The sequence below is a fragment of the Haliaeetus leucocephalus genome, unplaced genomic scaffold, assembly GCF_000737465.1.
Source record: "Haliaeetus leucocephalus isolate CR32 unplaced genomic scaffold, Haliaeetus_leucocephalus-4.0 Scaffold702, whole genome shotgun sequence".
NCBI lineage: Eukaryota > Metazoa > Chordata > Aves > Accipitriformes > Accipitridae > Haliaeetus > Haliaeetus leucocephalus.
In genome coordinates this window covers 2917404-2941405 of record NW_010973138.1, presented here as the reverse complement: position 1 = coordinate 2941405, position 24002 = coordinate 2917404, and the positions used below count along the sequence as shown (strand labels likewise).

Here is a 24002-nt window from a genome sequence, read left to right as displayed (position 1 = left end):
TATACTCAAGATTTATGCCTCATTTTGTGTGATCTCTCTCCTCCTCCTTACTGGTGAAATTAATTCTCATGTATGCAGCGGCACGGTGGCGTGGAGTGTCCAAACACAGAAAGGCAATTGGCAGTAGCAAGAGTGTTGCTGCTGATTAGCACGCTATCTCTTTTCTGGCTCAAGGAATTTTGAATTATTTTCTGCAGACCACAATAGCTCAGCTTTGAGGTTATAAAAACCTAAAGTGCCAACAGCGATTAAGTGCCTCTAGGACTTGGCAGCGAGGCAAAGATTTTTAGGATTGCAATTCTGAAGTTTGGTGCCCAAGTATTTTCTAACCTAGGAAAATTCAGGCGTCAGAGTATTGTAACAGTTTGGTGGATGAGGAGTCAAATGATTAATTCTTTAAAGGGAGGAAGCACATCTACCTATATTTTCCTTAACCTACAGATATAAAATTCCCAAACTTAAACATGTGCTATGGCTGTTCTTTACCTGACAGACCTTGTAAGGATCTGTGTATAATACAATTCATTCCCTCTGGTTCAATGAATCTCTGAGCTCCAAATTGTTAGAGACTGGGAGCCTGTCTGGGGAACAAGTACATATTTGCTGTAGTTTTTTACTCTACCCAGGTGCCTGCTTTTGGCCACTATGAAAGGCAGATACTTGGGTATGTAGGCCTTTGGGTCTGATTAAGTACAGCTTTTCTGTACAGTCTGTGGATAAATGGGCCTTTTTCCAGAGCAAGTACAGTGTATAATGTATTTTGAAAGAGTGTACATAGTTAAAAGAACATTGCCTTTTAAATAATCTTTCTGGGTGTTTAATAAAAAAATACTTACTTGAGTGACTGTCTGTATGCACAGGAGAGGGTTAAACCAATCAAGCTAGTTCTGTAAAGGGATTAAATATGGTGCTCTGAAAACCCAAAGTCATTCTGGATCCTTGGCAGAGAGGCCACGTCACAGTTTCCTGATGTCTAAGATGGTTGTTGTAAAAACATATGGAAAACTAAATTGTGTAAATAAGCAGCCTGACAGAGGGATATTTGAGGAGAAAAGTTTCCTCACGTTGTGGTCAAAATTAGAAAGCGCAGTTGATTGCTATACTAATTCACAGTGAATTACAAAGAAGTTGGCTGGACCAATGCTTTCACCCGTAAGAAACATAAAAAAGCTGTGATTGTACAGCAGCAGGAAATTTTATTTGCTAGTTTAAGGTATCAGCAACAAGTTGTGCAGCTCCTGTTAAACTGCTAACTACTGGGGCTTATCCTGCTCCCCAGATATTTGACTAACACATCCAAAGCCAGCAACTTTCAAAGCAAAGACTAAAGCTCCATTCTTAATCAGCTTTACACATGCTCATTGAAATCTCCTCAAAGTGGAAGATACACAAAGCTCTCTCCATCCTCACACCTTCCTACCAAGCAGAGAATCATCATTTCTGCTTTCTGTCCAATTAATAAACGTCAAGGCATAACCCACAGCATACCCTCTTTTTTTGATATTTTTATCATAGCAGATTTTGGTGAAATCTAAAAGATATAAAAGATATAAAATACCATGGGGTTTATAATAAGTGACTATTGCTTTGGAGAGGCTTTATTATCCTTTGATTATTAACGTGCTAAATCTTCAGGAACATCTAGTGATGGCGGGTAGCTCAGGTTTCAGTTGGAGGTATATCATATTTATCACAAGTGACACAGCATTTAGCCTGTAGAAAGCAGGCTCTCCTATACAGCATCATTCTGAGGGCTCCAAGTTATGACGTGTCTGCAAATGTAGGCCTATATCCCCTATTTCCTCTAAAGTCCTGTTTTGGTAGTCATTTGCCTTTGTTCACACTTTTAGAAGAGAAATATAAAATATGAGTATTTAATAAAACCAAGATTATTTGTTAATAAATGAGATGAGGGAAACCGACTTGATCATATTTCAATGTCCATGAAAGGAAAAGCAAAAAGAAACAGTGGCAGATGAGTTACCTAGAAAGCCAACTCTGAACTAAAGGCTGGGAAGGAACCTGACTGCTCTCTGAGTGCATCAGGCGGGGAGGGCAAAAGAAGCTCTTTAATTTGAAGGTTGACAGCACCAGAGGAAAAAATGGGTTGAAACTGGACACTTATGTTGGCAGTTTGATAGAGTTTTCTGAGCGTCAGAGGAGTGAGACTCTGAAATGGCCTTGCAGAGGTGTTATGTGTGGTTGTCACCGGGACTGAATATCTTCATCCAGGAGTTTCAGCCAGTCCATGCTGGGTTTCTTTAGGGAACAGGCTTGCTGCATATGCTAATCTGTGCTGTTTTCTGCAACAGTGAAAAATAGCAGAGCATATCTTCCTAAGTTGCTTAAACCTGCAATCTGCTGCTAGCAGGCATTTCTAACTGGCAGGTAGGAAGGGTATGACCTGACCTGCATGACCAGTCTTGTTAACATCAGTAGGACTATTCAGATGTATTGGCTTAAAGCTGAGTTTACACTAAAACCATCTGTCACCATGTCTTTGGAAAGTATATTCTTACAAAAGCAGGTGAAGTTTATCATGGGTGAGGAAGTTTAGAGTACAGTTCATTTGGTAAAATATCTATGACATTCTCAAATTTGTTGCTTAAAAATAAAAAGATCTTCTAGAAAACCAATTTTGAACTTAAACTCATTTGAACTTAAAAATAATCCCTTGGTGATTCCCGTTTTCAAATATATGCAGCAGTTTTAAAGTTCAATATTCTCCCCAGACAAAACAATAAACATTGAAGAGATGAAATTTCCATCTTTGAAGGAATTGTGGTGCCAGAATAGTCATTCTGTTGCAATTCAACAACTGAATTAGATTTCTGGATGCTTGGCTAATGGAACAGAACTGAAAAATAATAAATGGATTTACCTGCTCTTCTATACCTTTGGGTATAAGCAGCTAGCAATAGTGAATTACATATATATAACTGTAAAGTTTTGAGATATTCACGTCCAGGCACTTACTGCCTTCAATCAGATGTTCTCTGAAGAGCAATTACTTTGGTACGTATTATGAAAATGTTTTTCTGAATAGGAAAAATGTCCAAATGGACCTACATAGCTTCTATAATTTAATCTACTAACACAGAGTTCTCAGTTTTTTACCATTGTATTCCCTCACAGATACTGTCCAAAACTGTCTTTTTTTTCCCCTTTGCTAACCAGCAATGTGTCCTAGCTCTTAACAAACAGTCAAATGGTGTGTTTTGAAAAAGGACTTAGGAATAGAAGGTGTACTTCTCCGTTTGTTCCTATAATAATTTTTAAATATGATGCCATAGTTGACAGACATTTTTCAATTTAAAAACATTAAGTCTATTCTTACCTCATAAGCATTTCAGCCAAACTCTTTGCATCTAGAAGAAAATAGAAGAAATGTCATCACAAATGAAAATCTATTTGATAGCTTGATTCTTAGGAAGTAAGTAATTTCAATCAGCCTTTTTTAAGACCACGGTTGTTTCTCAGATCAGTGGCAAGAATAAAATCATCTCTGAAGTCCCTACTTTTGCTGAAACTGCATTTCTGTCCCAGACAGCCCTGTTTAGTGATCAGTAGCACCAAAGATGCTTAAAGAAGTACAGGCTACCATTGGCTTAACTAGAAAAAAACTACAGAAACTTATTAGAAGTAGGAACAGTTTAACCAATAACGGGGATCTCTGTTCCTTCATGCCACAGCTAGCAACTGAAAAGATGAGGAAGGAGGAAAAGGCAAGAAGACAAAATGTTGACATCCATTTCTGGGCAGAAGCCAAACCCAAGCTGGATGAGCAGTTGCCAACCTGTCATTTCCAAACCAAACCTGACTGCATGGAGGTCTGAGCAAGGGAGGTCACCAAGGAGTTACTTGTTTGGTTGTTCTCAAATATGAATGTTTTTCCACTAGCAATAATTCAAAACTGCTACTGGGTCTTCAGAGGACAGTCTATACACAAAACAGAAGGTGGCTTATTCCCACATGGATCAGCCCTGCAAAACGAGGGGCTTCTGAAGGAGCAATATTCCTCCTGTTGTTGTCATTGCTGTTATTATTACCATAAAATCCTTTGGGGATATAATTATTCTGGTACTTCTCAGATCAAAAGACACAGCTGAAGGTTAGTTCACCAAGTATTCTTCAGGCAGCTTTCCGTAAAACTTTGTCAACGTAATATAATAATTTCTGTAGTATTATTCAGCAAAAATAGACAGCTATGCTTTGTTCTGCAGTCTGCCGCTGAACAAACTCACTTAAAAATGCTGACTCCAGAGTCCTTAAGTATATCACACAGCAACAAAGCAGCCTTTTGTGCAACCAAGGGAAGCAAATCTGAGAAGAAAACAGTTCCAAGTTCTAAGCCTTCAAGCAACTCTCCTATTACATGAAATTTTAATTTATTCTTTTATCTGCTGGTTGTAAATCTACCAGCACCTGCCAAGCCATTTACTGAATTTGCCTTTGCTTTCTCCATCTCACCTTTTTATTCCTTAATCACCTCTTGGGTTTCTACACCTACAACAATTTGCTTGCCCGTGATCCTATTAAATATCCTGCCTTTAAAATTCAGAGAACACAGGTGGAAACAAACCCCTATCTTCATGCATTGCTTTGGCTACATTTGTATTCATTTTTAAAAGGAATGGACAAAGGGCTCTTTTTATTATAAAAAAACCTCAACAAAACCTTCCATCCACTTTCTACATTCTGTTTCTCTGACACTGCACCAGCTTGCCTGTTTTAAGCTTTATTCCTCACCTGCTACTGGAGAAGCTGAAATTCTGTGCTTCCACTCCTTTATTTTTAACCTTCCCCTATCCCTTTTCAGCACAAAGCATGGTAGAATCCTGGTGGAGGGAAGGACTCTTCATCTGAGATGTCCCATCTAATCCAAACAGTGCTCCATTTAAGCACTCAGACTTTCTATTTTTCACTTTCTTTGGGATTGCCTTTTGCTATTAACACTCTTATAAGTGGTACTATATAGTAGAAGACAATGTCTTTATCATCAGTCAGAAAGAAAAATACCGCTGCTGCTCCTAAATGACCTAGAGATAGTTTTGCTACTGACTTCTAAGGACCCAGGAAGGGATCCAGTTCTTCTGAAGAACACTTTAAAAAACAAAGCAGCTCTGGTTCCAAGTCATGTTTTTTTCAGCAAACTTTATGATGCTTCTTGTTATTCTAGCAGCGCTAGGATCATGAAGATACTACACACATTCTCCCTCTGGCACATATAATAAGGGTGATTTAACATGCAAATATTGTTTTCATTCAGCTAGCAGCTTTTGTGAAGCAATTGCTGCCCCCCTAAGTGAAGATTATGGGTACTTGTGCTAGTAACTCACAACTCAAGAAAAGCTGAAGGGACAAAGTTGAAGGTTGCTTGGCCCAATGTCGTTCGGTTTGCTTTTTAGTTTTGTTTAAATGACAAAAAATCTCCCTCACATGTTCTCAGGTGCTGCACAGCATATAGCTGTGTTCCATGCTGCAGCTGGAAAAAATGTTATGTCCTCACCTTTAAATGTATATGGCACATATTCAAATGCACATTAACATATATGCATTCTTGGTCAAAGAAATGCAAAAGAGATTGTGCAACTTCAATCAAAAATAACATGAGGCATCATGCAAGATCATGTTATGTGTCAAAAGCTGAATAAGGAAGTACTGCAGAAAAAAAAGGAACTCCATCAGCAGGGTTTGAATGTGCTAATTATTCAAGCAGATAGTTACAATGGTCAGAAGCATTACTATAGTTAATGATGGCTGTCAAGTACACACAGGCCGGTGTAGGACTGGACCAAAACAAACACCCCAAGAAGATAAGGGATCTTATGTATCTGTCAAAGCAAAATCCCGAAGCCTAAAAGCAACTGAATATGGTAACAGTGTGTCCAAAACATCAGCTATAGGAGAAATGCTGGTTTCACAAACCAATGAGTATAGAATACGGATTGTAATGTGTATTTCCTACATTATAGTTTTGATCAGCAAACTGAGAATTCTTCATAAAATGAGCCAGTATCTCTGCCAGCATCCTATCTCCCAGCTTTCAGGTGGGCAAAACAGGGCTCAGGGAGGCCATGAATGACAGAGTGAAGGGGATGATTTCCCGCTCCAGCCAAATATCACCCCATACCTTAGTGAAAAAGACAAACTGCTCCTCGCCGTGGGTTTGACACACGGCTGCGCCAACAGGCATGGACCCAGCGGCAGCCCTTACTTCCATTTACTGGGGCAGCCACCTTTAAAATTCTTAACGCATTTGGCTTGCCCCCTGGGAAATCAGGGGCCGTGATACAGTTTTATCTTGTATGCTGGCACTTCTGAACTATCATGCTCCACTGATACTTTCTGCTTGGATTAAGGTGAGTTGGATTTAAAAACAAAGGGAAAACTATTATGGTAGTAGTGGAGCTAGGTTAATAGTAAGGAGAAAGAGTGGTAAGTCATCAGGTTTCTCTGTTATAATATATGCTGACCTACTGAATGGCTGCATGAACTCCAGCAGTCAATTGACCTTCTTGTGGCCTGACCTGTGGAACTACTAAACTGAGCAAAAATCAAGGCTTTGCTGAAAACTAAGCTTTCTTTCTAAACAGAGTACTCCTCAAGAAATAAATCATACTGGGTGTGACACAGGAGGAGGGAGTTACCTGTCCCTACGTGCTAAAACAAGGAGTAAAAGGATTAGGAATGGAGAGACTGTTGTCCTTATGCTACATTTGCCCCACAGAAACTGGAGTCACAAACCCATTGTCTATAAGCACAGATACAAATGTTTGCATACAGAATGTACTGCAAATAAATCTGCAATTCCCACTCCTTTTTGTCAAGCAGGTTCAAAGAAAACACATCTACTGGAGCCACAAAAGCAAGAATTACAGCTGTAACTTGTATAAATTCTTTTAGAAGGTCCCACTGTGGGAACTATTATTTCTGATGTAGACTAGAGGAAAGTTGATGGTGGAATCATGATTTGGGAAAAATGAGTCCTGTGCCTCAAAGAAACCCCACCAGGTGATACATATCAAGTCATAATGACAGGATTTCAATTTCAAAACTAATTCAGATGAAAGTTGAACACAACAACTACTAAAGCAAAACAGGGTTTTTAGTTAGGAGATGAGAAAAACTTGTACATAGGATTTTTTTAGAGAACTTACTAAGGAGTTCTTTGGAACAGCAATACTGATCGTCAGTAAGACGTTAAGAACATGAAGTAACCTCCAGAAGAGCAGAAAATGGTTAATATGGGATCAGTCTTCAAAAAGAATGAACAAAAAAATTATGAATTACTGAATCCTATCAATCTGATCTGGGCAATGAGCAAAATGATGAAAAAAATGGAATGAAGCTTGATGAAATGGATTAAAGTAGTTGGAATAATTGAGGCCCAGCAATATAAACTTGTGGTCAATCAGCCATGTGAAACAAAGTTGATTTTTTAAAAATGAGATTAAAATTCACTGAGAATTGATGACACTGAAGAAACTCTCACTGAGATACTATTAAATAATGTTAAAGTATTATATTTATATTTATATTTCTCTAGAGCAAAGTTTCGGTACCTCAAAATATTTTAGTAGCAAAGTAGCATGATACAAAAAATTATCACAGCAGCCATTTTACATGGGTTTCAACATATCCAAAACACAATTTTAGGCAGAGAATCATTGTTTAATATTAATTTTCATCAGGCACCATAGGACATGACACTGTTGGTACTTCAGTTGTCTGGAGTTAATGAAATAATATCTGATAAAAGTTTGAAAATGACACAAGAATTAGGTAGCTAAAATATGAAAATGCCAGGTCACTAAGGCATAACAATCTGGATCATCAGGTAGGTTGGCCACAAGTTAGCAATGTATCTGTTGATACCTGTATGAGGTCATATATCAAGAATACACACCATAGCTATACAATGGAGAATGTTATCCTGTTGTACTGTAATCAGAGAATTGTCAGATGCTCTCAAGGGATAAGATGTTAAATGCAAATTCTTAAAACAGTACTGTACCCAAAAAGGTGATCCTTGCAGATATAGACAGAAGACCATAAGGGAAAGAAGAAAGGCTGTTATCTCTCTATCTGATGCTGTCTGTTGCTGGAAGATTATGTTAATTTCTAGCATACACAGATGAGGAAAGCTACCTAAAGATTGCAAAGGGACCAGATAAAAGCCTTGAAATTAATAAATGATGGGAAAACTAGAGAGAAAAATTAAAGAAGATTCATCTGTTTCATTTACCAATTAAAACATTAAGAAATTACTTGGTTACCACCATGTAAAAGGAATACCCTCAGAGACTGAAAATATGATACAAAAATGAATTTCAGTCCTTGTACACCAGAAAGAAGTATAACAGGACCAGATGGCTGGGATGCCAAGCCATAGCTTGACAAATTCAGATAAGTAGTGAGACACAGGTTTTACAGAAACGGTAGTTAAATCCTGATGACTTTTATCAAAAGTACTGATGAATTCTTTGCCACTGCGTATGTTTAAGTGAAGCTCAGATATTTTTTGAAATTCCTATATTCTTAGAGGAAATAATTCAGAGAAGTCTTACATTATGCAAAAGCCATACTGGCCAGTGATCATCAGCCTTCTTAAGGGACTGTAACTCAAGAATCGATGAATACTTGTAAATAAACCATGAAAAAACTAAATGTGCATAGCCATCATTTCCTGGAGCCAAGGAGCTCAAAATATCCTGCTTGTTACTGGATGGAATTCCACAGTATTTCTGACAAGATAAGATAATACTTTCTTCACCCTTAACCTACCACTTTTTTTTTGGTGAAAAAAGCTGCACAGAGGTAAATGACTTAAAAAGATTTGAATGAGAAATTTATTATAGAAGCTAAAGCATTCAGATGCCCTGATTTCCAGAGCTGTGTATGAACCATAAGGCTAGTTGTCCTCTTTGATCTACAAATTTGCCCATGCCTAAAATCCCTGTATCCCTGTCTCTTTGTAAAAACATCAAAAATATTGTTACAAAAGACAAAATGAGACCCAAAAGAAAGACACGTAGGTGCTAAGGTGAGATGGAATACACAGGGTTGGTCCTGGCTTTAATATATATCACAATCACATTTTGGTTAAAATACAAGTAACTAAACATTTTGGTGGCTCTTGGAAATGATTAGACTTATTTTTGCAGGTTATAAACTGCTTTTCTATTTATTCAGTATGTGATTTGAAAGGCTTTTTTCCCAAATACCTTCAGTGTAAGGTCTGCTGTTGTGTGCTAGTGCAAAACATGCAGGGCCAAGTGCAGAAGCGGCAGACTGCAAGGGTCAAAAACCTGCTTGTGGCTCAGCCAGGGGTATTTACTAGAAGACTGATAAAGTTGAAAAAATTCACAGTTCTAAAACTTATTCACATAGCAAACACCTGAATTTTAATAAGGATTGGAGAAAAGTACAGATCAGTGACAATGAAAGGTCAGTGAACAATGAAGTGTTCTTGTAAGAGTTCTGTTATAACACATCATAGGGAAAAAGATGTGGTAACAAATCTGAGAATATCTGGTTGTGTTTTCTAACCTACTAACATGTGGCTACTTTCACTTTACAATTTGGGAATCATGGTTTGCATCTGCTGGAAAACTGAAATCCCCCCATCTTCAGAACATTGGATTTTATCCTTTGACAAAAAAATATGATTTTAGATTATTGAGACCATTCACAAGGGAAACAAACAACAACAAAGAAAGGAAAACAAACAAACACCAACACATGGCAATTATTGTCCTTTCCCCCATGCAAAATAATAACAATGCATACATGAGTGATTTTTTAGAAACTTACTACCAAAAGAAAAAGAAGGAATTTCTGTAGAAAACACATATGCTTTGTTGCTTCATGTCTGTTACATATTGTAGGAAAATTATACCAACTGGGGATTGAACAGTTTGGTCACATGCAGCCCCACTTGTACTTTCATGTTCAGGGGATACGCATATGTAGACATAAGTGCCACAGCTCTCATCTTACCTCGCAGCCTCTTCAGTCTCTGCTCCCTCCTCCTCCGCCGCACGATCAGCAGCATCACAAAAAGCAGCAAGACCCCAACCAAGATACAGGAGATGGTCACCAGCATCTTTAGCCCTTCGTTGGTTGCCAGCCCTTCCTCACTTTGCACAACTGACTTAATGAGTGGAGGGATTGTACCTGGAAACAGTGTCATGATATTAGATGCCTATTAATGAAGACAAAAGATTGAGTTTTCAGGGAATATGGCATGTTATATGCTTCAGCTGCATGCAGAACATTAAGACGGATTTGTCATGTTCAGGGCAGATGCTGCGTTTGCATGTGTAATGGCCACGCACATGTCACCAGTCACACTGGTAACAAGGTGCTGACTGCAGAGACTCACAGATTATCAGAAATCGAGAAGTGCATTCACTGATGAAAGAAAACCATGCCCATTATACAGTCAAATGCTATGATTAATTTTAAGTCATATTAAACCATTACAAAGCTGTAAGAGATCTCAGAATTACTACCTATGTAAGTTACTCCTTACTATGGGAAAATAGCACTGCTGCGACATATTCATACTTTCTGCTGGGCTTTTCTTTGTAAGGAACATACTTGACAAAGCTCATTTTGTGCTACATACATCAGATGAATCCTTTGCACAGAAGCTTTCTTATATCACATCTTAGGGGTGCAGCAGTGATATTGATCTGAAATTCAGATAGCCAACCTGATGCTAATTTGCTAAAGAGTGGCTGACATTATACTCATCAGTAAAACAGGAGAGTAACACTGGATAGAAACAATCAAATTTTGAGAGTGAATTGAGGGAAATGAATCTACAAACTACTGGCATTGGCAGGCAGCTCACTTTTTCATTTTGGGACATATTTGCATTTTGAATATAACTAGCTTCCCGGTGATATATAATACTTGAACTTTTCCATTCTTTTTTTCTTTACTTCTAAAGGATGTGAGAAGAATGCAGCACTTTCTTTGGAAGGCTGTTTAGTCATGGAAGACTTCTCACTCATTTCCTGATTACTATTAAACTGCTGAATGCAACCACAAATGAGGCTATAAAATGCAGATTTGTTTGAAATGGGTAGAAACACGCAAGTATTGTGAACTGTGATGACTTTCGATGGAAGCTATTCAATTTTAACCAGCTACTGAAACATAAAAGTGGCTACTTACTTGCTAAAAGGATAGGACGGTGAGATAGAAAAACAGGCACATCCTTTTTACATTTTAATTGCTGCATTGAGCGATATAGTTATATCTCATTATGTACCATACAGTATAAGAAAAAAAAATTGTGCTATGATGTAGTACAATGTGATGCCATAACCACAGTGAAAATGTAGAATTCTAAGTCATATTTTTTCAGAAGAGCTATTTGAGTTGCATATAATGAGAAGAGTAGTTCCCTAAAGGGAGGAAAACAGAAAAGGTACAACCATCCAAACCTATATCAGGTACTTTGGAAAATTTATTTTCTTACAATTGCATTTTGAATATTTTTCTACTGTTCCATTGCAGTTCTTCCCCATAATTTTCCTTCTTTTTCTAATTTTCCATTTCTTGGAATAAATGCACAGCAGGATTTTTTTATCTTGTCTTAACTGAGATGCAGTTTTTGCACTACTCTAAAGGCAAAGAAAATGATCAGATGAAGAAATGGAAAGGACTTCAAGCTCCTGAAGGTAATACTAATAACTGCCTCTAAATCCTCCTAAACCCTCCTGAATACTAAAGGGCCAAATTTTGCTCTGAATTAAAGTCACACAGACGATTGGCTAAGGACTGTTGGGTTCAAGATTACCTAAAATTATGTCTTGCTCTTCTTAATACTTTAATGAAAATCAAATTAAGAGTGGCCTTAATTTCAGTTAAATCTTAAGTGTTTAGGTAAGTGATTATCATTTTCCATACCTCTTCCAAATAAAGTGTAAACCTCATAATGTTATATACAGGCAGTACAAGCTTAATTAAAAAAACATACTGCAAGTTTATATATCCTTCACATTATCCATTTGTGGATATTCAGCAATTGTATTAGAAATTACCAAAACTGAACCTGCTATCCATTGAGAAAACACCATTTAAACTTTTGTTGTCATTCTAGGTGTTGGCTATGAGTGGAATAGTCAAAGCTTTTCTCAGAACAGTCCCAGAAATTTGGGAGGTTTTTTTTTCCAGGTCAATTCACCATCATCGCCCTTTATTAGCCTGCTTTACTGATGCTTCATAGAAGCTGTAATTTGAATGTCTCTGGCCCCATTTTCCCCTGTGTTGCAGCCCTTCCAGCATCTCCCATTGCACCTTGTGACTTTAGGACTACCAAGTATTTTCCATGTCCTAACTGGTCCTCATGGTAGGAAGTCCCCTGGTGGGCTAGAATCAGTTAACATAGTTTAGAACAGCTAGCAAGCTGATCTGATTTAATGTCAGGGCTACTGAGTAGCTGATCTCTGAGTCAGGAAGCTGCTTTGCTTGTAGTGCTGCACACTACAGCTGCACATTGCTAAAAATAACTCCTTAAGTATTGAGTGCAAATGTTCTGAAAAACAAGGGGCAGGAAGGTCATAAAATCTGTAAGCTGAAAATGGTTAGCTGAAATATCTATGAACAGAAAGCAAAAAGCCGCACGTAGATCTGTCATTAACCTTTTGACCTAATTCACTACGAAGAGATTTAAGGTAAAGGATACTTAGCCATGGTATTTCTCAGGAGCTCTATCACAGATAACAATCAGCTACTGCACTCCAAACAGAATGACTGAAAGACCACATAACTCAAGGATTTCTACGAAGTTTACAAAGGCTTCATCTTAAGACTGCTAAAGCTCCTAGGCCTGTTCTTAGCATTTGGTATCCTAGAACTTTCATACACATATTATCTAATCTTCAAAGTACTCCTCCTGCATCTGTTTTATCCTAAGGGCAGCTGTGACCCCTAGAAGCTGGAAGGGATTAATCTTACATCACAAGACGAATCAATGGTAGAGGTAGGGTCAGCACTCAAAAGTGGAGCTGGCCAAGAAGTTTCCACTGGCATGCTTTCTGTAAATGAAAAATTCACTCTCTATGAAAGCAAAAGTTTCTGTGTGAAGTATTGACAGAAAATGTTGATTTCTAATCAGACACTGTTTTCCAGCTCTGAAGTGCCTTAAGCCTACACAGCTTACTAAGGAACAAATGAATGAGGAGCTGGGATTCTGTAGGGACAACTTCTGCTTTAGAAGCACTGGAATAGTTCTTCTATGAAATCTTTTATGTGGAAACAGACTATCTTAATTTTCAATAATGATAATAATAATAATAATGTTTATCGTTTTCCTTCTGCATCAAATGTAATGAATTCAGAAAATTTGGAAACTGAAATTTGTTTTTCTATCCATGTTTTCCTCTCTTAAACTTGCGGTCAGTGTTTGAGAACATGTTGCCTCTCTAAGGCACACTATAGTCCTGGCAGGGCATGCTTGACAAACAAAACCATTAATGCTGTAAATGAGAAATTTTCTAGCTGACCAGAAGCAGTGGCCCAGGAAATTTAATGCTACAAACATTTTTATTGTTTCATTATCTCACTTTTAAAGATGCCATACAGCAACACACAAAATCAAACAGTGTGCAGGTCACAGTGTGTGAAACCATGCTAAGTATCATCACCTAACAAAAAAGCAGAGTCTGACAACATTTCAAACCAGTTCATCATAAGAATACATTTGATTTCACTGCTGTCAGTGAGAGTTTCAGGCTCTGGACCTGCATTTTCATATAATCTCATTTTCAGGTATGGCTTAAGACTGTTTGCCCCAGTCATATATATGTATCAATAACTGTGGATGTAAAAAATGATCACTGAAAGTTGGATGCTGCCTGTAGCAAGGTACTGGAAAGAAAAGAGGATAGGCTAAGTAGAGTGGCAAGAAATTAACTCATAATACTTGAAACAGTTATTATTGACAACTTTTATACTGCTCAGTAAAACAGGTCCTAAGTCTACCTGGCAAGACCTGGCAGCATTTGTATAATAACTGCTTGGATCTTGGTTTCCTGTAGGCCTCTAAAGTGCTGAGACAAAATCTTTCTCTTAATTTTTTAGACTGTCTGAAATAACATGAGGCCTGTGTGGCAGCTTACCAAAATTATATTTTCACAGAAAAAGATGAAAGGATGTGCTTTTTGCAAAAGGGTGAGCTGTGAGGGCATGTGTTGTTAATTATCTGCAAGAACTGATGAGTACCTAGCGCAAAAACTGGGATAGCATGAGAGGATGTGGAAGATGCTGAGGTTTAAACCCTGCCTGATTCATATCCCACACTTCTTACTGGGAATGGTCCCTGTTTCTTGCTCTTCCCTGAACCATACATGGGTATTGTCTTGGAGACTGCTGGCTTCTGTAGGACAAAACTGTGGCAGGGAGATGTGTTACCAACACAGAGTTATGAACAATTAGCAAATTGGTGCTGTCGCTGGACAATTACCAGTTCTTGTTTTAACTTGCTCACTAATCCTGCTGTTTAATTTACAGTACAGATGTTGCCAAGTGGTTGCACGATACAGCACAATATCCCTGGCAACACAACAACATTTTACACTGAGTGTCTCCAGAAAAGCTTTGGCAATTCACGCTAGAGCAATTCAAGAGATTGCCATCTGGAGCCATCTGTACTGCCTTTTCGCCAGAAATACATCCATTTCCCACTATAAAGCCAGCAAAAGCACACATGTGCCACCACCACTTTCAATAAACATGCCAGGATACGAGCTGGAGCGACTGACAAATTGGCATGTTTCCTCTTGCCTTCTTGTTCTGGCTTTTGCAGGGTGGGCGCTAACCCCTGGTAGAAGGGCAAGACGCAACAATTCCTTCATCCCCCGTGCCCTGCTGCTGGGCATGACAGAGCCATCTGTCACGGCCATTAGTTTCACTGTCCCCTGTCTGTAAGTAGGGATAATAGCATTGTCATTGCTTTGCCCTTGGAGGGTGTTGTCCGGAGGCTTTCCTGGACGACAAGCTAGTTAGCTGCTCCGTTGTGTCCCTTAATGGGTTTTGAGCTGTGTCACAAGGACATTGCATGGAATAGTAATGAGGCCAGTCGGTGCTGTGAATGGCTGCAGGAACCAATTGTATGGGAGACAAAAATTTCATGGAAGAGATGCATGAAATACTAGCAAGTGCTTCTGAGACCGCTGGAACTAATGACACCTAGTGTCCTATTGTTACATGTCTCATGGTTGATTGACTTTGGTGCTGGAGCTTTTCCTCAGTGAGGCCAAATAAACAATTCTTCTTTTCTGCTGGCAGCCTATTGTCATGAAATCAGTAGGCATTTTATGTCTTTGAGACTGTTATCCTTCTGTCAGCATGGCTAGCAGGTTCAAAAAGGGTTTTATGGGGGAGAAAAAGAAAGACAAGCAAAAAAAATCACCCAAGAAACTAGAGTAAAAACAGTATCTCAGATATAAATAAAAAGATATACTTACTGCCATCGTAATTGAGTGTTGCAAATTTGGCTTGTTTCTCTGCACAGCCAGCACTGTTGCACACTCTCATTTGCAGTTCATACCAGGTTGCCTCCTGCAGGTCGTACAGTATGTAGGACTTTGACAGGGATGTCCGCTGAGCGGTTGTCCAGACTGTTGTCCCAAATGGCCGGTACTCCAGGGTGAAGGAGGTGATGGGGCAGCCACCATCATTCCAGCCTATCAGGTTCAGCCTCACTCTCGTGGTGTTGATACTAGCAAAGAGCTCTTGTTCCTTTGAAAACTGTGGCTCTAGAAGCAATGATATAGTTCAAGCAAAATGCTTAAGTATTACAGATACAGGACTCTCAAAAATATAAAATTAAGAGAATAATTTCTAGGACAGTCTTAACATCATCTTAAACTTAATATCTATACACTCAACTTCTTTTCCTCTGGTGCCTTAAATGTTTTTTCATACTTTGTGCCAGAATCACAAACCTGTATTTTCAAATCTATATGTGAAAAAAATATCCATACATCTCTGCATAGACCTGACTTGACAGTTTGCATGGACTGGCGTGACCCAGCTTGTAAATCTAGTGCAGACACTTCATATCAGTAAATGCCCCTGCTCACTTCTAAGACAAAAAAAAGGGTTCAGAACACTACATAGAAATACTATAAAAGACAAATACACTTGAAGATTGTCCACTGGTGCTCTAGTCTTCTTTTGAAGTGAAATTGAACACAATTTTTTTGAGAGTACAGAGGCTTTCATTTGCAGAAAATTACAATTTTGAAGAACTTGCAAGTAAACATAAATTTTTTAAAAATATTAATATGTTGACATTGCACATGAAACATTTGAAAATAATATATACTTTGAATTTTGTATTTTTGAGTTAAGAAGTTTCCATTCAGAAAGAGGCTGACATTTCTATTTACTTGTCCTGATTTGGGATCAAATGTTGGTTTCTGTTGATACAGACATTAAAGTTTTTTTGACAGTAATACATAATACAGGAGTAATGACAGTAAAAATGGCATCTTAGAATTGAAATAATGAGAGTAGGTGGACAAGACAGGTCATCAACAAATGTTATTTATATTAAATACTGCTGTAGTGTACTTAAAAGTATTATTGCTAACCGCTTACCAAAACCAGTATTTTTACTATAGGAATCTAATGTGATGAAAATAATCTCTAATGTGCTATTTTATTCTATATAGTAGATATCTATATATCTATATTATATAGCATACATATATGCTATATAATAAAGCATAACTTATCCTATGGGGGTCTTTTTGCCATTCTTGTGCTTTGATGAGATGTACCGAAATGTACTCTCTTTTCTAAATTCTACAGGAATCTAAACAAAAGTGGTGATTCCTGCCATGTGTTATGAACTATTTCAACTGGCTCTGTTCATAGCTTTGGACAGAAATGCTTCTGGAGCTCTTACATGACTAAGAATGATCTCAGCATTCTAACTCACACTGTACCTGATTCACTCTGTAAATGTAACACAGGTAGTTTCCAGGCATATATATCAAGTCCCAGAGAAACTCAAGAGGTTGAGAGATCTGCTTTCTCATGATCCATTTAGACATTATTTGAAGCATATGCAAACCTTACTTTTATGCAATGAAAATAAGAATGCTCAACTTCTACTTCTTTAAATGTCCCTTTCTTTAAGGTCAGCAGACCATTCTCCCTGGCCACCAATAATCTCAGCATGTATGCAGCTGACCTGCAGTCTCCCCTGGGCTTCAGCAAGTCAAACCATTCACATCTACTGCATACAAGGTCTTCCCTATGCCACTGAGTGTCAAATGAAATGTCCACCTTGCTGTGATGCTTGGGAGATCTGCAACAGCACAGGTGTGATGAAGAGCATAGAGAAGGGCAGACATACCTATCAGAGTAAACTATCTTCATTATGAAAATGCTCCCAAATGAGAGTATTTCTTACAACCGGTGAAGAGCTGCAAGATGAGGTGATCTTCAGACCATTATGCAAAACTACTGCGCTTTGTTGACTTAGCGGTAAAACTTCCTAAACTGCATCTTTAAGTGGGTCTGTTGCCAAATTTCCTCATAATTCTGACACATATGTGCAAGGTGGAACTACCCTCAGCAAGCAGGACACATTGCTGAGTTAGCTAAGAATTCCACAAATTTTGGCTGTTTTGATGTGCAGAGCTTTATGCAAACTTTTGCTTTGTTTCTAACACTTATCCTGTTCCAAAGGGTGCTGCTTGCATGGCTTCTGCAATACCAGCTTGGAGCAGAAATAAGACATTGGCTCTATTTCCTCCACAAATAAATATACTCCCCCCTCTTCCTTCAACATCCAGACAAATAAACCCCTGAATTTTTTCAAGAAGAGAAGAAAAAATTTCCTTATGGCAATAGCAGTAGTTGGAATTGCTATAGCCTATGACAGTGGAGACACTCCTTTCCCAAATATCTGCCAACCCATCTTAGAAAAAAATTATTAGAGAAATAAGGATAGAATATCAGCCAGTATGGCTTCAAGTCCCGCAGCGACAGCTTCTTCTGTCACAGCATGGACACATCTGGAAATGTTTCCAAAGCCAGTAATATTAAAATATCCAAGTCTGTCTTCTCATCAAACCAAGATCTACAGCAGAATGCAAGAGCTTTAGGTGAGCAAAGGGGATGGAAATCAACATACCTTTTCCAAGCGTTTTGGCCTCAATGATCTCGCTGATGCGTCCTGGCCCCACTCCGTTCTGAGCAGTTAAAGTAAACTTGTACCAAGTGCCACATTTCAATGTTTCTAAACGGTAGGACCTTTCACTAGGGCTAATGGGAAAACTACCCCACTGCTCACTGTTATCTTCTGAGTACTGCAAAATATAACCTGGAGGAAAAACACAGATGGCAATGATAAGCCAGACACAAACCACAAATTCTGCAGGTAATATGACAAGTCATTTTAAAGACCTAATAAAACTAGAAAAATCCTGTGCACAGGGAGACATACAGCTCTCCCGTGACTAAAAGATACCCGGCAATACAGTTTGCCTACCCTTACGATAGCTTAAATACCATTTTTATGATCATTTTCAAAGGGAAAAGAAAGGGATAGGCATTTCTAAATACCCTTCAATCAGCAACAAAGACCAGATGATGAACCTGGACCCTCAAAAATGAATGGTTAGCAATTACATGTCTGGAAAATCAGAGAAAGTAACTGTCATAACAGCTGAGGGTATGCTGGAAGAGAGTGATTAAATCTGTGATTAAACCACCACAAAAAGAAACTGCAATTTACTGAAAGCTGTTATCACAATGATAGTGCACATTAAGCACTGACAGCAATACAGATTGCTTTGTTTTTCTTTTTTTTTGGTAGCCATTCATAATTATATACTAATCCTATCAACATATGATAATTTACTAAGAAGTTGCAATTAACCTGAATTATATTACCTCGGATAGAACTGCCACCATTGTCTCCAGGTATCCAGGAAAGAGTGATAGAGGAAGATGTAGTTTTGGATACAGTGAGTCTTGGCTGGTCTGGTGGAACTAGATGGGAAATAGTTAAAAATAGAAAATAGATTCAAATTATTAGATGTGATCTTAATCCCTTCTAACAGTCGTTTATCAAATCACTGTTTTGAGTTGCAAAAAATGCAAATTATTTCTGTCAAAGTGTCTGTTTAGCTGACATCCTTGGTTAAGACAAGAGCAGACAAGATTTCATTTTTTATATTTAATTTTCAACACAATTGTGTCTTTCAGTTCTTAACCCTTGCTTTTCTCTGAATTTTTGTATCTGTCCTGTCAGACCTAAATGACATATGAGCTACCCAATCATTATTTTTCATTATTTTCCATATCTGTTTTAGGGACAAGCCAAATTTTTAGTGGTGGAAAACAGATGTCCACTTGCAAATGATGCCCCACTCATGCATGTGTTTGCAGGGTATTATTGCAAAAGTAAAAAGAAGAAAAAAAAAAGTGCATAACAAGAGTTTCTGCCAGTGTAACTGTGAGTGCTAACTAGGTAGCATAGGTAGATCTGTGATCGGAGGCAGATACATACTTCTTCCAGATCACACCATCTATTCACTGAGGCTATTGGTATAAAGAAGTCACAACTCTATCAGCAAAGGCTGAACAAACCTGGCAACAGTTCAGTTTTGCTGCTCCCCATAAACATTATGGCTCTGTCTAAACTGTGGGACAAGAGAATTGCATGGTTCCCAGGACCAGCTCCTCACAGAGCGCAGGCGTAAGACAGAGGTCTCATCTCCCATCCTCTGCCCAGTGTCCAGTTTCCTTCAGAGGAAAATCCAGCCTGACAGGGCAGAGAAGGAGCCATGCTATATCTCAACAAGTTGCCCAGGGTAGGGAGAACTGGGACTCGGAATTTGTACAAGGAACTGGGACTGCAAACAGGACTGGGAACTGAGTTTAGGCTCAGCCTAAGTAACCCCAAATTACACCAGTGTGTAGTGTCCAGGTTTCCAGAACTCAATGGTCAGGGGCAGAAAGTGGCAGAGTAGCCAGCTTTCTTTTCCCCTTGACAAATCTATCATGAGCCAATATGATCATATGATAGTTACAGTTTGGAGAGCTCATCTTTGACTTCTGCCTGAACCATTTAGCTAGTCCTGCTGTACAAGTGAGGTAACCAGAACCATGGCACAAAACCAGTAAGGCTGTGGAGGATAGTGTTTGCTAAAATAGAGAAGAAAGGCAGCTGAAACTTCAAAGATCTAATCAAATATTTGTTAGAGCCCTGAAGGGTAAATATGTACTAATACTTCACCCAAGTGTTTTACATCTGCAGTTGTGAGTTCAGAAATTGAAAGGGGGAGAAAAGGAAGGTCCTATTTCTAATCCTTTGCACTGCTCTGGTCATGCACAGTAGCACTGTGTCTGGCTCATTTTACAGATTGTTTTCTGAGCCAGTGTTACTAGAGGTCTCCAAGCTCCTCAGAACTGTAGACGAAATTGAGCTTTGCTGCCTCAAGAACAAGGAGTGAGGCATGGGTAGTGTCTGTCATGGGAAGGGATCTGAGAAGCAGTGGCAACGCTGGGATGGAAAGCCAGGGAGGAGAGACGACAGGGCAGTCACACCTCCTCCGGTCACCGCCACTGAAGCGTGGGAAGGGGCTGGTGGTGTTGGTGACCGCTGCTGGCAGGAGCTGCCGTTTCCCTGATGTAGTTACTGCTCAACAGACACCAGCCCGTAAGCAAGACAGGATAGAAGTCACAAATGCTCTGCTGTGTCCAGCAGTCTGCTGCCAGAGGACATTGCCTGCTTTGCCTGTGTTTAAGGGGTGGCTCTACCTGCAGAGTGAAACTGCAGGAAAAGCTCCCTGCTGCAGTTCACGTTCAAGTCATCAGATTGCAAAATAATGAGTGCTGATATGAAGTGGAGGCTGCTGCTTTACAGCTATGGACCAGTTCAAAGAGAAGTTGATTTTACTGCCCTCACAGGGCTAAACAGTGCTGAAGAAAACAAAAAAGACAGCTTATACTCTAAAGGAAAATTCCCTATGTGAGATGGATTTGTTCCACTATTCTCACTGATTTGGCTGATTTTATGGAGAGAGACTGCACACACTATACTGTGAAAGATTTGTTGTAAAACCTTTCATCATGGCTTCACCCTGCCTACAAAAGCTGGTGGTCCCATATATTAAATGCCAGTCTTTCTCTGTCCCTCAAGGAAGTAATTTTGATTTGCTTTTAGTTACAGCAAGGATATGAAATTACGAAAGTACTTAGTGAAATATAAATGTAAGGTTTCCATTTGGTAGTGTTTTCTCTCCCTACTTCCTGTTGTGGTCTTGCTTCAAGCATTGCAGAAGAGCATCTTTAGGCTCTGTTGGATTGTAGGTAAATTAATATATGCTATGGCATTTGTTTCAAGGCTTAGTGGAATGGTTTATGCAGAGGGAGTTGGGCTGCACTTGAAACAATCTCTTTCTGTGTTCTTGTGTGTTTGCACTAGAAGTTTGGGTTGTGTATCAAGGGACAGAAGAGTGACTGGCCACAGCATGGCCCATATTCCCAACTCAGTTATTTGCTTCCCTCTGGTACAACAATCTGCAGTCAGTTGAAGCACTCTTAGGATCTACTTTAGTGTAAGTGAGCAAGGAAATCTGCATAGTGAATTCTTGGTGTGTGAATACACATGCTCTGCTTCACGTTACTGTTAATGTGTATTCTTGTATTGTCATTGCTTTTATACATATCAACACCATAATGGATACATTACATACATTTCAACATCCATATAAAAAGCAGCTGGTAGTATGCACTAGTTGAAGGTGTACTGGTGTTTCTTTTTAAATGCTTCCTCATATTCACCATCAATAAAATTCTGCTCTTGCATAAGGTTGTTTTTGTCCAAGGTCTCAGTACAAAGGCAAATTTCTGTTGATAGCTTTCAAGAAGCTAAAGTAAAGGCCTTCAGCTCTTTCTGAATTTTGGAATATTTAAGTGATACATGTAATATTTGTAAGGAGAAGGCATAAGCTGATATTTTCTGTGTGAAGGACTAGAAGATAACTGAATGCGAACACTCTGTTTTCAGTCCTACAAAATCTTACATAGAGACTTAACTGCAAGTGTGCAAATCATTCCACCAAAAGCAAAACATTTGCTATATCATGAATGTTGATGACTGAATCAGAATGACCTGCTGTATTGGCTTTCTGTGACAAGGTTTTGGTAGCGGCGGGGGGCTACAGGGGTGGCTTCTGTAAGAAGCTGCTGGAAGCTTCCCCTGCATCCGACAGAGCCAGTGCCAGCCGGCTCCAAGACGGACCTGCCGCTGGGCAAGGCCGAGCCCATCAGTGATAGTGGTAGCGCCTCTGGGATAACATATTAAAGAAGGGAAAAAAAGTTGCTGGGATAGACAGAAAAGGCAGCTGGAGAGAGGAGTGAGAACATGTGAGAGAAACAACCCTGCAGACCCCCAGGTCAGTGAAGAAGGAGGGGGAGGAGATGCTCCAGGCGCTGGAGCAGAGATTCCCCTGCAGCCCGTGGGGAAGGCCACGGTGAGGCAGGCTGTCCCCCTGCAGCCCAGGGAGGTCCATGGTGGAGCAGATCTCCACCTGCAGCCTGGGGAGGACCCCACGCTGGAGCAGGTGGGTTCCTGAAGGAGGCTGTGACCCTGTGGGAAGCCCGCGCTGGAGCAGGCTCCTGGCAGGACCTGCGGATCTGTGGAGAGAGGAGCCCACGGTGGAGCAGGTTTTCTGTCAGGACTTGTGACCCCGCGGGGGACCCACGCTGGAGCAGTCTGTGCCTGAAGGACTGCAGCCTGTGGAAGGGACCCATGCTGGAGCAGTTCGTGAAGAACTGCAGCCTGTGGGAAGGACCCACGTTGGAGAAGTTTGTGGAGGACTGTCTCCTGTGGGAGGGACCCCACACTGGAGCAGGGGAAGAGTGTGATGAGTCCTGCCCCTGAGGAGGATGAAGCGGCAGAGACAACGTGTGATGAACTGACCGTAACCCCCAATCCCCGTCCCCCTGTGCTGCTGGGGGGGAGAGGTAGAGAATCCAGGAGTGAGGTTGTGCCTGGGAAGAAGGGAGGGGTGGAGGTAAGGTGTTCTGAGAATTGGCTTTATTTCTTATTACCCTACTCTAGTTGATTGGTAATAAATTGAGTTAATTTTCCCCAAGTTGAGTCTGTTTTGCCCATGATGGTAATTGGTGAGTGATCACTCCCGTCTTTATCTCGACCCACGAGCCCTTTGTTATATTTTCTCTCCCCTGTCCAGCTGAGGAGGTGGGAGTGATAGAGTGGCTTTGGTGGGCACCTGACATTCAGCCAGGGTCAACCTGCCACACCTGCATAATATTTTATTTATTAATTTGGAAGAATGAAATTTTTATTAATACACATTAATACTAATATTTTACGTACACCTGCAAACAGACATACCTATGCATTACCAGCACATAGCAGTTAATAGCTGTGATAACAATAATGAGATACATCCAATAGTCTTACCTTGTACTTGCAAATTCAAAATTATTTCATCTGATCCCCAGTTGTTGCTGGCCACGCAACTGTAGTATCCGGAGTCTTCTGCTTTCACAGTACGGATGACAAAGCTGCCATTGCTGAAGATGCTTCTTCGCCCATCAATCATCACTAGACTGGGTGTCCCGTTACTACCTCACAGGAAACAAAGTGCATACATTAAAGAAGTTACAATCAAAATTACTCAGAATTGGATTTTTTTTTGAAGCATCTAAGAAGGGAAAGAAAGAAAAAAAGGAGGGTAAGTGTCTTCTGTAATAAAGACAGCAAAGGACTATTTTCTGTTGGGAGACACACACCATTTGCTTAAAGAACGTACATATCCTGGCCCCAATTTCAGTGAAAATGGAAATTCACTCCTTCCTTAACTATCTGCTATTTCATAAAAGTGCCAAAATAAGAGTAAAAGGCAGTTCCTGGCTACAAAGTTCATCCTTGTAAAATAATAGCTATTTGTATCAATGCACAAGATGGTTTCATAGCACTGCAGTAT

At 39.6% G+C, this 24002-nt stretch overlaps 1 protein-coding gene across 1 annotated transcript in view; it reads right to left on the bottom strand.

Moving 5' to 3' along the window:
• The window catches only part of DSCAM (Down syndrome cell adhesion molecule), a 402368-nt gene that overhangs the window by 33351 nt on the left and 345015 nt on the right, over positions 1–24002 (bottom strand). Inside the window, exons 23-28 of the mRNA XM_010580406.1 lie at positions 23477–23640; positions 18931–19029; positions 18170–18358; positions 15486–15776; positions 10003–10179; positions 3338–3368 (exon numbers count right to left, since the gene is read on the bottom strand). Of these exons, the coding sequence (XP_010578708.1) occupies positions 3338–3368; positions 10003–10179; positions 15486–15776; positions 18170–18358; positions 18931–19029; positions 23477–23640 (951 nt within the window). The remainder of the gene's footprint in view (positions 1–3337; positions 3369–10002; positions 10180–15485; positions 15777–18169; positions 18359–18930; positions 19030–23476; positions 23641–24002) is intronic.